This window comes from Phlebotomus papatasi, chromosome 1, assembly GCF_024763615.1.
Source record: "Phlebotomus papatasi isolate M1 chromosome 1, Ppap_2.1, whole genome shotgun sequence".
In the NCBI taxonomy this organism is placed as follows: Eukaryota; Metazoa; Arthropoda; class Insecta; order Diptera; family Psychodidae; genus Phlebotomus; species Phlebotomus papatasi.
Genome location: NC_077222.1, coordinates 28,709,005 through 28,726,910, shown reverse-complemented (window position 1 = coordinate 28,726,910; position 17,906 = coordinate 28,709,005). Strand labels below are relative to the sequence as shown.

General features: G+C 32.0%; 1 protein-coding gene across 6 annotated transcripts in view; it reads left to right on the top strand.

Annotated features, from left to right (window-relative positions):
• Positions 1–8,033: 8,033 nt before the first annotated feature.
• LOC129799546 (mitogen-activated protein kinase kinase kinase 15) overlaps positions 8,034–17,906 on the top strand; it is a 34,046-nt gene continuing 24,173 nt past the window's right edge. For all 6 annotated transcript variants that reach the window (XM_055843525.1, XM_055843523.1, XM_055843522.1 and 3 more), the window contains exon 1: positions 8,034–8,629. In XM_055843525.1, the coding sequence (XP_055699500.1) occupies positions 8,584–8,629 (46 nt within the window). In that variant the 5' untranslated portion in view covers positions 8,034–8,583. The remainder of the gene's footprint in view (positions 8,630–17,906) is intronic.

Below are 17,906 nucleotides of genomic sequence, written 5' to 3'. Positions count from 1 at the left end.
TGTGTTGTAATTTCTCCGAGGAAATATTCAGTTGACGGCTATAAATTTATTTATAAAGAAGAAAATTTATAGATAACAATTGAAGAGATTATTGATTTTGGAAAACAAAATTGAACTTTAGAAAAGCTTGGATGTGTTTAAAAACTCGATACATGGCTGCCACATTTTTTCACTGAAAAGAATAAGGGGAGCTGTAGGAACGGTATCAACTGTTTTACGGGATATTATGGTACTTTTTCGTGGTAATCCTTAACCAAGAACCTCTCTATCCAATTCCAGAGTACAGGATTTGTCGGATCCCGCGCCGTGGTTAAACGGGTATGATTGGGTTACCAGCAATGACCTTAAAAATATCTAACTTATCTAACCGCTATCCTGTCGTATGATCTATTTTTTAGAGTAACATTTTCAAATGTGACAAGAAACTTTTAGCCGATAAAAAAATCTTTTGGAAAATAAATATTTTTGATGCGATATTAAATTAATTTTTTTTTAAATGTATAAATAATATTTTGGATTACATGCCACTTATTTGCAAAAAAAAATCATTGTTACTACCTGGGGTGACATTATAGCTTCTTTTCGATAGTATCGACTGTCGATTCTAAAAAGTTTAAACGGTAGCTGTACTTTTTCTAGCTAATGCAAATATTTACAAACAGTTGCTTTCGATACTATCGGTACTATCGATTCGATAGTATCGAAAAATTAATCATTCCACCCCTAATTTCTCGAATATAACTTTGTCAAGAAATGTTTGGCCGACACTGTACTTTTGAAGTGCTAAATTATTTGTTGCACCCGTACTTTTGGTCTCTTTCAGACTTTTCAACGCAGTTTCAATAAATTAGAAAAGATAATACTTTTTTAGAGACTCTCTTTTCCAAAAGTAGCTTCACAGGTCTCTTGAAAAATCCATAGAAGGAATTCTTTTGGTACACCTTCGTAAAATACAGATAATAATAAAATTTGTTAATGCAAGAATATCTGTAGCTAGAAATTTAAAATATAAGCAAAATATTAAAAAGAAATATGCGTAAAAATAAATTTCTTGTGATCTTTTTAAGTTTACTTAATTAAATTTTTCATAATAATAAATAAATTTTATTGATCCCTAAGTATGTGAAGTGCATGAAGTGTAAGAAGTACTGGAAGTATTGCAGTATTTTCAGGAGTCTTCCGAAATGATGGAAGTGTAAAGGGCTCTTTCATATAAATTGTGGAAGTGTCTGAAATTGGTGTACACATTTTTACCCTAATATCTCCCCCTTGTTTATTCCTTAAATACATTTAGAAATTCTATCCAAATGAGTTCAAATAATTTCTTACCAAAAAAGTTGAAGAGCTCAAGAGCTTTTAAATGTATGACAAATGGAATATCAAAATCTTTAACGATTTCGTAGATACTTAAATCGCTGAAATTCGTAAGTACAACACTGAAAAGTTTGTAAAGAATCTCAGTTAAAAAAAAAATAAAAGAATCTGTATGGATGTGGAATCATTTACATTCAGTAAAGTAATTCCTTCTGTATTAATATGAAACCAATAGTTTTTAACTTTTGCTAAAATGACGCGAAAATTTACTCGAGAAAAGTTTTCGAATAAAATGCACAATTAGTAAAGTTGAGTCTTTCGAAGGAAGCATATTATACTACTTTTAAATACCTTCGTCTGAAACTCACTGATAAATTCTTCTATCGACTCACTAGAACTTTCCAAACTCGTCTCCAAATTCTCCCTTGAAGTTGAGCAGTGCGAAAAATTTTCTGAATATTAAACACAATGTAAAATTTCATATAATATTTGTGGCAAAGGAAAGCAGATAAAGTACGTGTGGTGATAAATGGGAAATCCTGAACAGACAACTTCGTTCTAGGAATTTATTGCAAAGCATTTTACCTTCCAGTAAATCACTATGTATCACATTAAATCGATTTTATTGAGTTCCATCTGGTTTCATGCTCAATTTCACATGAAACCCATAAAAATACTGAGAAGTGTTTGGAGAAAAAGAAGTTAATATAAGCGCTAAATGTCTGCAAATGACGAACCAATTACGACTAATTTCCACTTTCTGTGATCTTTACGCTTTCATGAAAAATTTTCCGGTCAATTATTAAAAGATGAGCTAAAACTGTGCGTAAATACCACAGTAACACCGAGGATCAGCCTATAGCTTTTGAGCTATGGGCAAAAGTTCTTCCAGAATTCTTTCATTATAGATGATTGAGGATGTGAAACAAAACAAAAAAAAGCAGGAAACATGAAAGAATGAAAAGGATGATACCAGGTGAAATATTTCTCAAATTAATTGGGCATTATATCAACGAAAATAAGTTACGAAGCACAATGAAAAGTTTTAGAAAATGAAAGCACCCAAGAAGAAGGTACGATACAAAATTCATTTGGAACTTCCTAGACGGAGCTTTTGCATAACTCTTCGCTTCTGTTTATTGAATTCGCTGCCTTTTTGCACACTCCCCATCGAGAGCTCTTGTTGGTGTTATAATAAATTTATCTCAATGTGGACTCTTTAATGCGGTTTAACAGCCAAAGAAGTGCCATCAAAGTGGCCCAACATACAAACGAAATAATCCACTTTCCTCTCATTTCGCACCTGCTCTTTCGAATTGTTTTTATATGAGTATATTTCTTAACTGCAAATTTTTCTTTCACATTTTTATCTTTCGTCAGTGATTTTATTGCTCCAACTGACTTTGTAGCCTCATAAAGAGCTCTGATTTTATTGAAATTTAATCGATTTTTCAATTAGTTACTCCTTAAATTTAGCTGTTTCTTTGGTTATCAAATCTTCTGAATAAGATGCTTAATAGGTAACAGGGGGAAGTGGAATACTTTTGAATTACAGAAGCTTTGAAATTGGGCTTTTTTCACCTATTTTTAAATGAAATTGAGCCTTATCATAATGTAATTTAGCTTCATAATTGGTTTGCGGAGCTAAATTATATCGTGATAAGGCCCAGTTCACTTAAAAGTATGATAAAATCCCAATTACAAAGCTGTCCCACTTACCCTATATCAGATAATGTAAGTCAAAAATGATCATGAATTCCACAGTGTAACTATTGATATATTTTGTTTAAAACAATTGTTTTCAAAAATTCGTATAAATTGATTTCTTCGTTTTTTGTTTGTTATTCAGGCATATTTTAAGCAGTTAGGTGTTTCGAATTCAAATATTTTTCTGGATTAAAAACTTAATGGCACCGTATCAATTGGAAATAAATAAATTAAAAAAAAAGGTAAACAAATCAGTTTGGTAAATAAAAATGTTAATTAAGTAAAAAAATTAATACAATGCAGCATAAAAAAACTAAAAAGCCGTAATAAAATTTAGATTTGGTCAGCAAAAAATTAAAATAGATCAGCAATTTTGTATTTTTCTATTTCACTGCGCTCAGCCGAAAACTAAGAAAAACATAAAACCAAAATTGACCAAATTGAATTTTTTACTCATTAAATTAAACTGATCAATAGGTATCTATTATGTTAATTTTTAATTTTTTACCATTTATATTTTTTTTTCTCAGTAAATTTAATTTTTTACTGATCAAGATTTCTTTTTACTGAGCATATTTTATATTTACAAAACCAAACTATTTGTTTTTACTAACCATTCCGAAATATTTTCTGTTCAACTTTAGTTTTCCGCTGACCATTTAGAATACGGTACTGTTTTTTTTTTTGCTAAATTTTTGTTACTTAAACTGAAAAAAATTTAAAATTAAATCAATTAAAAACAATAGACAAAAACTGTTTATTTTTATGCATTTTCATGTTGGGTTATTTATTAAATAATAAAAATATAATAAAATCACAATATAATACCCGGGACGTATGGAAAGAAGAAATGTTCTGATCAAAGAAACTTTTTTTTTTAATTTTCCACTAAAGCTTAAAAAATATGAAGGTTAAATAAATAAAAAAAATGAATTAACTCAAATACTGGTACATAATCGATTCATTACCGATTTGAAACTTATATGCAGCTGAGTTGGAAATTTCAATGACTTTCAAAGAAATTCAAATTGGACCAAATTGGTTCAGGAATAAGCCTTCTAGATTTCAACATTAGCCTTCACAACTTAAATTTCGAAATTATATTTGGGTTATATAAGGTCAAGTAAAAAGTCCTGAGCATTTTTCGCAGGGTTTCTTTAATGAGCAATTTGTCACGATATAAAAATCGCATCGGGTGATAATAAACGGTGTTATGAAGGTAATAATACCCTTAAAAAATTTCTTTGGCAATTTTTTGTTTGGTGAATCCAGTTGTATATATTAAAGCTTTAAAAAATTAAGATAAAGTAAGAGAAAATTCTATATGTTCTTCAATATAACAATAAAAAGGAGAAGGGAAGGATAAAAAATTGTGCTCTTAACCCATTCAGTCAATGTATCAGAAATACTTAAGATAGAATGTTCATATTTTGGAATTAATTTCCTACAGATTAATAGATGAGTTTTATGAAAAAAATGTATTTCCTTCTCTATCGGACTATTTTACCAAAGTAATTGAAGAACTAAAGTTATTAAAAATCCATTCCCGATAGCAATTCGGATAAAAATTGACCAGGAATAAATCATCTAAAATCACTCAATTTGCGTATGATGTATAATCCCATGGAAAGGAATGGGTTACAGTATCTACCCGTTATATATATACAGTACATACCCATTATATACGATACAGTATCTTCCCGTCAAGTAATTTCGTGAGATATCTTTAAGATTTCTGCAGAAAATATCTAGACCTCTGCCGAAAATCTGCCGATAAATCTGTAGATATTCCTACGAATTTTTGGGCTTGGGACAAAATTCGTCAGAAATTTTTGCAGATTTTCTGACGAATCCTGGTGCATACTCTGACAAATTTCTGTAGATTTTTTTCTACTTTCCAGACTTTCCAGAGATAGCTGTGTCTGAATAGATTGAATATTTTTCACTGAAGTTTGCAAAATTCAATAGAGTGATTCTTGGTGATTTCACAGTGTTTATATAAAATAAAGAATTCTGCGACGTCGTGTTATAAGTAGAGAATAGTGAAGTAAAAACTTTAAGTAAAGTGTCGACATAAATTTCGTGTTTTTGTATTATTCCATGGGCGATTTTTAAGAAATTAGTATTTTTGCTCGAATCTTTTTACTCATCTAAAATGTTTGATCGGTAATGCTTGTTAAGCAGAGCATACCATTTTCTTTCTATGCAGATTTCCTATGCAGAAATTCTGCCGAGAATCTGCAGATTTTTGGAAAAATTTCTACCGAAAATCTACAGATTTTCTCTGAATGTACTAGAATATACCGTTAGAATTCAAAAAACCTTCGAGTAAAATCGACAGGTAAAGCAATGATTTGACGGGTTATCAGTGTCACACAGATTGTCGAAAACAAACTTTACAATGCAATGTCGAAAAAGAACTTTTTGGGTCAAATTGATGTCTGCGATTCTTTGCTGAAATGTAACGAAATCGATCCATTTTGACTCATTTATCAGAAGAAAAATAGATACTTTATAAAAACAAAACTTCTATAAGTCTTTAATGCATATTTAAAAGGCTTATAACGAAAAAGATGAGAAATTTGTGTTCAAGTTCATGTAGAAGCTCATCCTTAAGCCCCTTAAGGTTGCGTCGTTCTTCTCTTAGTAGTCTCACAGTGACAGAACCAAGATCACTATAAGGAGAATATGAGAATTTCAGTTCTTTAACGACTAGACACACTTACGACTTAAGCCGAGAGTCTACTTAACATAATTATAATAAAATAATGATCAGTAGGGGTATTCCATAACAGTCTGACAATGTCATATGACAAATTCATTTTTTTTTATGTGGTAAATTCGGAAGAACTAATTAAAAATCCGACTTATATCAGTTACTGAGAGCTTCACAGAGCTGTTTACAGCGGTGGCAGCCAAAATCCCGAAAGCCAAAATCCCGAAAGCCAGGATCCCGAAAAGGCCAAAATCCCGAAAGCCAAAATCCCGAGAGCAAAAATGCCGAATGTTCAAAATCCTGATAGGGATGAGATTATGTGGAGAAAAATGTTTAGAATAATTTCCCAAGACACAGAAGATTTCCCTTTGCCTCCAGCAAGCGCGGGTACAATCGTTGGAGTAGCTATGATACTTTTAAGAATTCGGGATTTTGGCTTTCGGGATTTTGGCCCATTCAGGTTTTTGGCTTTCGGGATTTTGGCGTTCGGAATTTTGACCGGGACCTGTTTACAGTGGCCATTAAATTATCACTGGGTTTTAATAATGTCTTACTGAAGAATATACCATGAAAATTTGTAATGTGACATTGTCAGACTGTTACAGAATTCCTCTACAGATTACATTTCCATTACTTTCTGACTAATCCGTCTCTCGGATTAAGCCGAGAAACGGCTTAGGTAATGGGAAACTGATGGGAATTTAGTCAAATCATTATTTTGATTTTAATTACGTTAAGCTGTCTCTCGAGTTAAGTCGTGAATGTATAAAGGATATTACTTGGGAAATTCTAGAAGGCTTTATTTAAAAAAAATGCTTCTTGGGTATGTTTTTCCATTTAACTTCTATTTAGGTAACAAATTGGCTAGTTTTCAGAATAATTGCTTTCTCTTTGAACTCAAGTAATAAAATGAGGCGTGGCCTATTTTGTATTGGGCTGGGTGTTTCAAACTACTCCTTAATTATTAAAATGTTGTGCTTCAGTGATGTATAAATATCGAACTATTAAATATACATAATTTTAAAAATAAAAAGTTTAATTAACTGTAATGTACTGGGCGTGGTCTAAAGTTATTCATAAACTGAAACAGACTAGGAAGAGTAAATAACAAATCCATGTAGAAAAAAATGCTCTATTTCAGTTATTTTGAAAATTATTATGTTGCATTAATATCTAAAATAAATAGTAGTAAACTTTAAAATCAATCAGAATTGAATTATCTTTTCTTGTGTTTTACAATTAAGTAACTGCAATAGTCGAACAATGTAAGAAGAGCATTCACACTTGCGCCAGCTATTTGTCTCGCAAAATGCCACTCGCAATTGAATTTGCCTCATTAGCAGTACTTGTTACATGAATGAAAAGTGCGTGTCTCAAATTAATTTTTGCCGCAAGAAAATGCACATTGAGGGAAAGAAGTTATAGAGAGGAAAAAAAAGCTCGGAGGAGAACAATCAACAAGCCAAAAATATCCAGCATGAATACCTAAAGAGGGATTATATAACATCAAATTGATAATAATTACAGAGGGAGGAAATGTTACAAGAATACCACACTTTAATACGGAACCACTTTACATTTATTTTTAATTTGAACGAAATTAAATTCAAGTAAATTTTCTACTTCCACTCTGTGTCACGGAGAAAAGTGCCAAGGAAGAATATATAAAAAAAGAGAGTATGTGCTGGAGGGGAAAAAGCTTTCCTAACGATTTTTCACTCCAATATTCGTCTCTGATGACGATGCTTTCGTGTCGTTCTCCACCAGACATAATCGTAATTTTCTCTGGATTAAATTAAAATAAGGAACTCCCTCATTTAATGAGATGATTGCGATAAGTAATTCTTTTTTTTTTTGTGCATACTCATCTCACCTGCTCACCTATTTCTTTATTTATTTTTTTAATACTTTTTTTTGGTTACTGTCTGGGAAAATTTTGAGCATTTCGGAGTTTCTCCCTTGGCAGCAATTAATTTGCTAAATATCTCTTAATTATTCATAAGCATGCAAAAATTGCATCGTCATATTCTCTTCCATTACTGTCGTAAATTCATGCTGGGAAAGACAATCTGTCTCTAAGGTTACATTGCACCACAACATTGTGACATTTAAGTTCACACGTAAATAAACAGTAAAAAAGAGAAATATTACTTATTCCATTCACAAAGTTCATTTCTATTTCCAGCATTGTCCGTTACTTTCCCATAAATTTTAAACTGTCCGTTGCTCTAAAAAACCACATTTTTTTTTAAAATGAATTTTGGCGCTAGTGTCGCCCAAATGTCAAAATAAATGTCAAATGTCAGTGAGAAAAATATTTTTCCTGTCGCAGCATCGCACTCCAAAAAACTTTCATTTTATTCACATTTCTCCCCAATCATTTAAGTTTTTTCCACTGTAAAGTGCTAAAATACCGTCCAATGTTCCTTTTTCATATGTTTTTCGCATAAATTCTTAGCGTTTTATATGTGTAAAGTGCAAATATATATTTGTAGAAATTTCGCGAGATGAAAATGTACGACTGAACCTAACACATGCGTCGAAATTCCAATTGAGAGTGGCGCGTAAATTGAATTGGTTGATTTTTCCGTTCAAGTTCTCGTAGAATTCAGTAGTGTTTGTGACCGCCTGGCGATTTGTTTACAACTTTTTTTCTTCTTCTGCACACCACAAAAAGTCATCAAAATTTACACGGTTCCATATCAATTAGCGGCAATTTATATACCTTTTGAATTTGTGCCGTGAGTGCCATTGAGATTCACAAGAGTGACACTATGAGAGATTAATCAAATTTTCCAAGTTTCCCCGAGCAACTTTGTGATACAATTTAATTGAATTTTCTGACGATGCCATCACCGTCAACCACAACATCACCTATGGAGGATTTTCCTGGTAATTGAAATTCAATTTTCAATCTCGAGGACTCCCATGAGACTCTTGAGATTTCCAAAGGACAAAAGGCGCGCAAAGACTCAAATTACAATATATAGGTATACCATGCAATAAATCAACATAAAGCTGTCGGCTCTCATGTGGATTTACTGTTTGGTGAAAATATTTGAAGAATTCCGAAAGACAAATATTTGCTAATGATGCTTAAATAGCGATTAGATAAATTCGTAACTCACTATGCTTTCAATTAACACAGAACCGTTGCATAGAATTACGTTCACAATTATTCAGACTGTGAATATTGATTATCAAGTTCACAAGCACAAAAGACAACAATATCAAAGCGAATCGGAGACGAATTATCAATCAATTAGGCTGCACTATGAAGTTTTCTCTCAATCTCTTTGCCCTAACTCGTGCAATTCATTATGCAATAAATCTGTTTACAGCACAAAAATGTAAAGAAAAGTTTCGAACAATGCTAAGTCATTTGCAATACTCTCGTTTTCTGTATTAATGATTCGTATTGAAGCTAGATTCCGAAACTTTCCTCGGATGTTTTATTAAGACTCAAGGGAGATAACCTCCTTCCGGGTGCGTTAGTGGTGTTTCTCTTTTAAGGACACGAAAAAACACACAGGATTCTTTGCCAAAGCTTTCGGCGCTGGAGTGCGCCTTCCTCAGTGGCTAAAAAGGAGGGAAAATTGTTTTATTGGAGACTGTCATGAATACATTTCTTTGTTGTTTTTCAAAATTCACTCAAACTGTGATAGTGTCTCTGGAAATTGTCTTGAAATTATCTCCACCAAGGGAACCTCACTTGAAAAAACTGTACAAAATTTATGAAAAAAAAGAAAAGTTTTTGGAAAGAAAAAGAAAAAAAAGAAAAAAACAAGAAAGAAGAGCAAAGGAAAAAATGAGAAAATGTTTAAAAATTTGCATTTTAATTTAAAATACTAAAAAGGAATCACAAGCCTAATCAATTCTTACTTGCTTAAGTATTTCTTTTATGTTGAAATTCACTGGTACAAGATTTTAAACACTTACACTCAATCCCGGGATTAAGCACATTTTCGGGACCGAAAAAACGCGCGAAATGAGATTACGCATCTAGAAAATTTGCATACCCGCAGGGGATTTCTTTATGAGTAAATCTTCCGTAGAACGATTTTCACCCGGATTAAGAGTAGTTCAAACAAAAAGATTCAACTGTTTAATAGAAACGCATTAACAAACAGTACTCTTTGGCCAGAGTTCTTCAATAAATGGTTAGAATATTTAAAAAATTTACCTTAATAAAAGAAAAGTTTTATTCTGAAAAAGTAGCAAAATGCTTTCAAATTTCCCGTGTCGCAAAATAGTATACATTCAGACGTATTTCAAAAATGATTTTATAAATTGACTACAAATGGTAGGCAAACTTGCATAATTGTATGTACATAATTCCGTCAGATGCATAATCCCAAAAGGACGGTATTATACCGGAACTGCGTGTATCTTCTAAATTCCAAGAAGAAATATCTGGATGATATTGGTGTCTGAGGACAAAATGTCCACTTTGGTAACATCTAAAACATATCCAGAAATGAAAAGTATAGATAGTTCTATTCTTGAGATATTCCCAAAAGAGTGGTTTCTGAAAGATCCAATAAATGGAAGAGAGTGCAAGGAAAATCGCAATCAATGACAAAGAGCTAAAATTCCAGTTTTTGGTCCTTATACACAAAATACGGAAAACTTTAAGATTGGAAAAGGACACGCTTGTAAACGAAGTACAATTCCAAACAAGTTTTTATAAAATAAATAAAAAAAAACAGCTAAAAAATGAAGCATTTCTTATAATAAAAAAAGAAAAAGAAGGAAACAAGAAAAGCAAAAAAAGGAAAAAAGAAAAAGAAAAAAGGAAAAAAAAGAAAAAAAGAAAGAAAAAAGATGTGTACAAATTTCTTGAAGTGATGTACCCTTGTAGATAGATGGCGCTAACAGGGATGAAGAGAACATGTAAAGTAGGCTTTGGTGAGTCTTGAGACAGCAGTTTGTTGAGTTTTTTTTTTTTTTTTGAGAGGATCAGAGGTGCATCCCGAGAGTGACCATGCGGAAGTCTACAATATACAGTAATGCCCTAGACAGACTAACGACTTAAACCATGAGGCGGCTTAACGTAATTACAATGAAAATGATAAAATTAGATTAGGGGGAGGTAGGGCTACTTTGAGCTGTGGGGCTATAATTGTTATACGACTTTTGCTTATTTCTAAATGAAGCTGGTACTTACAGTTATTTTGATTTGGATTCACAATTATTTTGTCTATCTAAATTACATCATGTTAAAACCTAGTTTCCTTTAGAAATATGCGAAAAATCGTATAACAATGTAGCCCCATCTCCCCCTACATTTCCATAAATTTCTGACTAATCCGTCTCTCAGCTTAAGCCAAGAAACAGCGTAGGTTGTGGAAACTAATGGAAATTCATTTAAATCATTATTTTGTCGGCTTAAGTCGTACGGGTCGTAGGGTAAGTGCTCATAATTTTGGACAGTTTATAAATTTGGACACTTTGAGGGTAAAATTGGACACTAAAAATAAATTGATTAAAATGATGGATTTTTATTCCAATATTTGATGAAAAATGAATTCTATCTAAATATTTGTTTTTTTTGGAAGATTTTGACACTAAATACGTTAAATTTTGAATATGATTTGAGTTGAAATTGCTTTGTTGAAAATTCAGTGTGAGCAATTGCTTACGAGAAATATGACAGAACTTCGTGGCTTACTTCAGTCTTATTTAGTTTTGGTGAAGTACTAACAAAGTTTGTTCGCTGTTTTTGAGTGATATTATTGAATATTCATTGAATATTGTGTTGATTCACGTTACTGATGATTTGTACATTTGACCTGAAGTGAGATTTGCCTTGTGAATTATATTTTTCGTGTGAAAAATGGGAAATTTTTTAAGACATTCACCAGTGAGGTGATGATTCTTATTTTGGACAGGTGTTTTTCTCATGAAATTTCGTGAAGTTTTAGCTTTTGTGATGACTAGGTTGGACAAATGCCTGGAGAAACAAAGGAGCATCATCTCTACGAAAGAGATGTAGCGAGAAATGCCTTGAAAGGCTCCCAGAAAGGTCAGGGAATGAGCGAATCTGCACGTACTTGGAGTATCGAAGTCAACTCACTTTAATGAATGATATGGAAAGTTTCCGGGCTTCTTGTGACATTCTACGTTTCCCTTACATGAACAGGAAGAGGACTTGGTAAGATTGGTTCATCAAATGAAGAACAATGGGCATCCTATTGAGGCGGATTTGCTGTCCAAATTTACAGCCAAGTTGGACAAATTAATAACCAAGTTGTCCAAAATAAGAGCCAAGGTCACCTCTACTTATCAATTCATTTTTAAACGTATTAAAACTAATGTTAATAAAAATAAGACGATAAATAGCTTGCTAAGTTTCTAAACAATCCTTCTGAAAAGAGAGTAACAAGAAATGTCAATTAGTATAGAAAATATCGCACTTCAAACTTGGAACTTCGATGCTTATAAGCAGACTGTCCAAAATTATAAGCACTTCCCCTACGTGTGTCTAGAACAGGGGTGTGCAAGAACCGTTTGAAACCGAATAAACATCAAAATAAGTTTGTTCTGGTAGTGTTTTCGCCATTGACGTACAAGGTTCATTTGACGTTTGTACGGTTTCAAACGGTTCTTGCACACGTCTGGTCTAGAGCATAACCCTCTGACTTTTTACGACAATAAAGCTTTAAATTTGTCATATGAGATTGTCATACTCTTACAGAATTCCTCTACAGGACGAGGTTACTGAGCTTAGATCCCCAAATCAACAATCATAATCACATTACAGTAGACTCTCGCAAATACGGCTCTTTTAAGATCGGGCTACTTTTTAATTCTGGCGGCAGTTTAATTCGAAAAAAGTTTGTTGACATTTTTCAAGTTTGATTATGATTAAAAAAAAATGAAGCAACTATGCTTAAATTTGCCTTGGGTTGTCTTAGCTATGACGTGATTTTGCATTTTTAAAAGGTCTTCATGAAATTTACAATAAATATGAGTATGTGAAATTAATTTGAATATGGAGATGGTATGAAAGATAGCGGCTAAATCAGGCTATAATCCACGCTTAGCTGGTCAGACGGGTTGTGCATTGTGTATTCAAAAAATTCGAACACGTTCTTATAATGACTGGCATATCCAACCTGAGAAACAGTTTTTCACCGTTTTGCTCTTGAGGTTGGCCACCAACGCTAAGACGGCGGTGGACGTTGAAAACTACACGGAATCTCATTGAAACGAAACTGTACTTCGAAAGCATTGTTGATGAATAAATTTATCTATCTATCTAAGTTCAGGTCAAAATCCGTGTTCTCTTTGCGTGATAAAAGTAAAAGGATCAAATTGATCCAAATTTGATCCATCCTTCGCAAAAGAATCAATTTGATCCTTTTATTTTTACCAGTGTTATCGAAAGTTCAACTCTTGACCGATTCCTAGGCATGAACCCCAATATTATCATTGAACGAATAATTCATATCATGAGATATTTTCAATATGCACAACATTTATTTCTATATCTGTCACCCAATCTCAATGTTTTCCCAAACGCATACCTTTTGCCCAAATAAACTTTCTTAACAAATCTACAACTTTTTTTCGGAACGGAAGGGGTAACATTTAAGTGAACGCATAGAAACAAAATTAATTTATAATTTGTTTCAAATGTATTTTCTAAACATCTGTTACAATATTGTAGTTTTTATGCGGTGTTCAAACGAGTTCTGACCGCAATACATTAGATTGTAGCAGCATTTCAAATGCATTGGACGCGAGATCATACAATTAACACAAGTAATTCATTTAGCCACCCACACGTGATATAAAATAGTGGCGTCTGTTGTACGCGACATAGGATTTCTTTCTTACCTTCCCACCTTTTTTGCCGTAACATGGAACAGCACAAAAAAAAGTTAGTCTCAATTCTGTGTCAGGGTTTAGCATTATTCATTTCATCCATAGACCTTACTTGGTTTAAAGGTGCCCCAAGAGAGAAGCGGATGTAGAGTTGATGTATGTTTTTAAATAAACTTCATTTCAGTCGAAAGCTTAACCAAATAAACCATTGCATCAGAAATGTGGTAAAATATAAAAATTTTTGCTTGATGCAAAATACTGAATATATGCACATTGAATAATTTAGAACCACTAATTGGATAGGAGTTTGTGTATTTAATCAACGAAATTTTTCATTTGATTAAAGTTGCTCATAATGACGGTACTTCAACATTGCACTGTGCAATTTGCCTTTAATATTACATAAGTACGTACAAAGTGTGGGTACATTAAACCAAAAGGATCTGCAATATACAGGGAAAATGTTTTAGTATAAAATTCTTTGATGCTATTAAAAGTAATTAAGAGGATTATAAATTCTCATGCGAAATGCAGTAATTGAGAGATGATGAATGAAATTGAAATTTTGAAAACTAGAAATGGCAATACGGTACATAAATAACTTCAAATTAGCAATAATGGTGCTATAAACCCATTAAATGCAAATCACATTAAAGACTTATATAAATTTAAAAGTGAACCAATAAAAGATACAGGAAGACGCGAGACAGATAGTGTGAAAGTTATCTCATTCCTAATTGAGCACATTTGATTACTTTTTGATAAGCTCGTAATGTTATCACTAATTCAATATTTATTTATTGTGCCAAAGGCCTTTAATATGCAAAACAAGGTTTTAATATGCAAAATATTTGAAATATCATTTATAAATAGATAGATGTTATATACTCAAACCTAACGAGTGGGCAGGTGGGGCATTTTAATTCAAAATAAATTGGATTTTAAGACTTATTTACAAAAAACACGATAAACAATAAACTTTACGTAACTAACATTTGAGTTTAGGGTTTAAAAATAATTACAATAATTAATAAATCTTAATAAGTTTATAGCAAAGAAATTATTTTGAACTGAATTACTGGAATTAGGGGAGAGCAGGATATTTTGACTACGAATTTTTTCTACGCTGAGACGACACACACCTATATAACCATTTAGGAATTTCAAAATTGATAAATAATATCCTATTTTTTTTTACAATGTAATTTATTTTACGAATTTCTGTGTGATTTACATTTCAATGCTAATTCTAATAGTTTCCAGCCTAAGCTGTTCTCTATTTTATTTTTATTTTTATTCTTAATTGTTCTATAATAGTGTATTGTGTATATTTAGGGAGTAATATCCTATTATTATCAGTATAATGCAAAAGATTTATTTATAAACTTTCGTCTAATTTGAAATATTCCCAAAACGTACGACTGCATTCAATGTATATTAGATATTATAGAGGAATGTAGGCAGGCTTCGCACGTGTGAGCATTCGAACAAAGCGAATTTTCTCTTTATTTCCAAAGAGTAGGTTCCGCATTTCTTAGCCATAAGTTAAGTATTCATGAACCTTATCTTCATTGTAAAAATAGGCAGCCAAGCCCTTCTTTCCTAGGTGCTAGGATCACAAATAGAAAATTGGCCCAAAATGGGTAATTTTGATGACGCACATTTCATTTGATTTCTCATAGTTAAACTCAATTCTAAAAAAATCACTTACACAGTGGATGAAGAGTATACTTGAGATGATATTTACGTAATAATTTTTTTCCATCAGAGGGAAAATATTTCCACGGTGGCGGAAAATTCGCAAGTACTACACTGTGTGTGGTTTCAAACACTGAATGTGTGACCGTTCACACATCCATTAGACAACTCCAGCTTGAAAATCATAACCTCACTAAAGCCTCATAAGCCACAGTGAGACATTCGTGGTCATTTCCACTTCTACAGGCGTATAGTGTCCTTCCCAACTCCATGAGACGACGGTTATTGACAGTGTGAACCATGTGAACATGGTCATAGTCGATTTTTCGATATCAATTTGGAAGAAAAAATAGTGCTCCAGAAAATGTGAAAAAATGTGTTTTAAAGATCTTCTTTTAGTGCAGTGATAGTTTCCGTGGGTTTACGGGGGTATAGTATATCAATCGGAAAATAATTTTTAATTGTAGATAACATTTATTTCGAGAAAAAAAGCAATGACGAACCCAAACCCCCATCGTGTGAACGCTGCCCCCGGGGGCAAGAATCGCACAAATCGTCATATTTTTTTTTCATTTTCCTGTCCAGGAAAAACCAACAATTCTGTGATAGTGAACTAGTCATCTATAGAAACCTAAAAGATCAGAGAACTTTTTGGTGTAGTGCATTTCACTGCCCATTTTACAGTTTAGTCAGAAACAAGTCCTGAATATGAAGCACAAAAAAATGTGCGAAGGCTGCCTACATTCCCCTAGATATTATCAATATTATAAATGTAACAGTATACATAAGGTTCTTTTAGGCCGAGCTATATAATTCCATTTAGAAAGTCTTGAATCACCTATAATTTTAGTTGAGATTTTTTACAATCGCAATTTTCTTCAGACTTTTGATAAAAAATATGGCAAAACGTCCCAGCTTTGCGGAATGCTCGAACTCACAAGATTGAGCTCTCCGTGAATTAGTTTCAGCATTTCAATTCATAAATTACAAAAGGGATTTCAAAATCGAAAAATGGTAAAGAAATGATCATAATAGAATGTTCTGGCATGAGTTACAAGCATACGGATAAACAAAAAAATTTAAAAATAGAAAGATAAATCATTTACGGATATTTAACGGATTTCGAGATCTTTCTAACAAATCCAAATTTAACCAAATCGGTTAAAAAGTAGGCCCTCTAGAGTGATTAAAATTTGACCCTCAAAAAATCTAGACGGCGATTTTTTTAGGTCCTAGGAATAGCTTGACGAAATGTCAACCTGTATGACATTTAAAACATATCTAAAAATACAAAAATTGTAGGAATCGTTTTTGAAGTAAACCGAAAAAACGTGCTTTTAGAAGGATGAAAGGGGGTGGGTGTAAGAAAAAATGCCTGAAGATGTTTTTTTATTGAGGGTCACCGAAGATTGGAAGTTAATATCTCTTACCGTTTAAGTTGCATGCAGGACGGTAACAAAGTTGAAATTAAGTCGATTATATAAATAAATGCTCTCTTTGAGTTCGAACAGTAAAAATAATCTTTAAAACTTCTTTGTTAAATATTCTAAGCTCTTTTAATACGAATTCATCATTTTTGGTTACAGGAAACTACCCCTTTTGTCGGTTCAAGACATAAAAACATATTATTAAAACTAATTTAATTCAGATAATATTAATTCAAATAACGTCTTGAAATCAATAAAAATAATTTTTTAATTAGTGAATTTAAATATAACACTGATATACAATGCAAAATTGATTAGAAATTACTTAAGGCACTTAATAGTCTTAATTTTCCTTTTCATAAATTAATAAAAATATATTACTATATCTTATTATCATAAATTAATAATTTTATGTGTAATTTTCCAAACTTTATTTTATTTGACTAAAATGGCTAAAGGACTATTCAGTTCTTTTACATAAATCTAATACATTGATAAATTACAGTTCAGTGATTAAGTACAATCAAAAATATTGCAAAGTTTTATCGTTATACAGTTTTATAAATTACATTTTTGTACATAAAGAAGCATTGTAAAATTATTTTTAAAATTATTAGAACCGTATAGGGGAAAGCTTTAAAAGCCTAAGTTTTAGTTTTAGTATTATATTTTATTCCATTAAAGTCACAAATATTATATAATTTAAGTTAAATGTTCCAATTTTAGTTTAATTACTTTATCATCATTTTGCTTAATGAACGATATAGTCAGATTAGCAATGCAGTGAATAGAGCTACCAAACGTTAGAATTTACAAAATTTAAATATGCTAAAACTGGTTTTGCTGTTAGATCACTGTGTTAGGCAATATGCGGCAGTTATCGATAAATTTAGAATGAAGTTTTTCGAGTAAGGAGTCGACCGTTTGTACGTTTGGCAGTTGATACTTCGAACGCTTCATATATTTCCTGTATTCTTTTAACAAAACTGATTTATTTTTTTTCATCAAATGTGTCACTTGAGTTATTAAAATAAATTGTCATTTATTTATATATACAGCCAGAGTCTGTACGAAGCCTGAAATCTTTCCCCTATTAATGAAAAATTGTCGGTAAAGTTTTGCATAATTACTGCAATCGTATGTTGTTAAAAAAAAAAATATGACACCTTAGCGAACTGGGTTAGGCCTGTAGTCTGAAAATCGTACAGCATGAA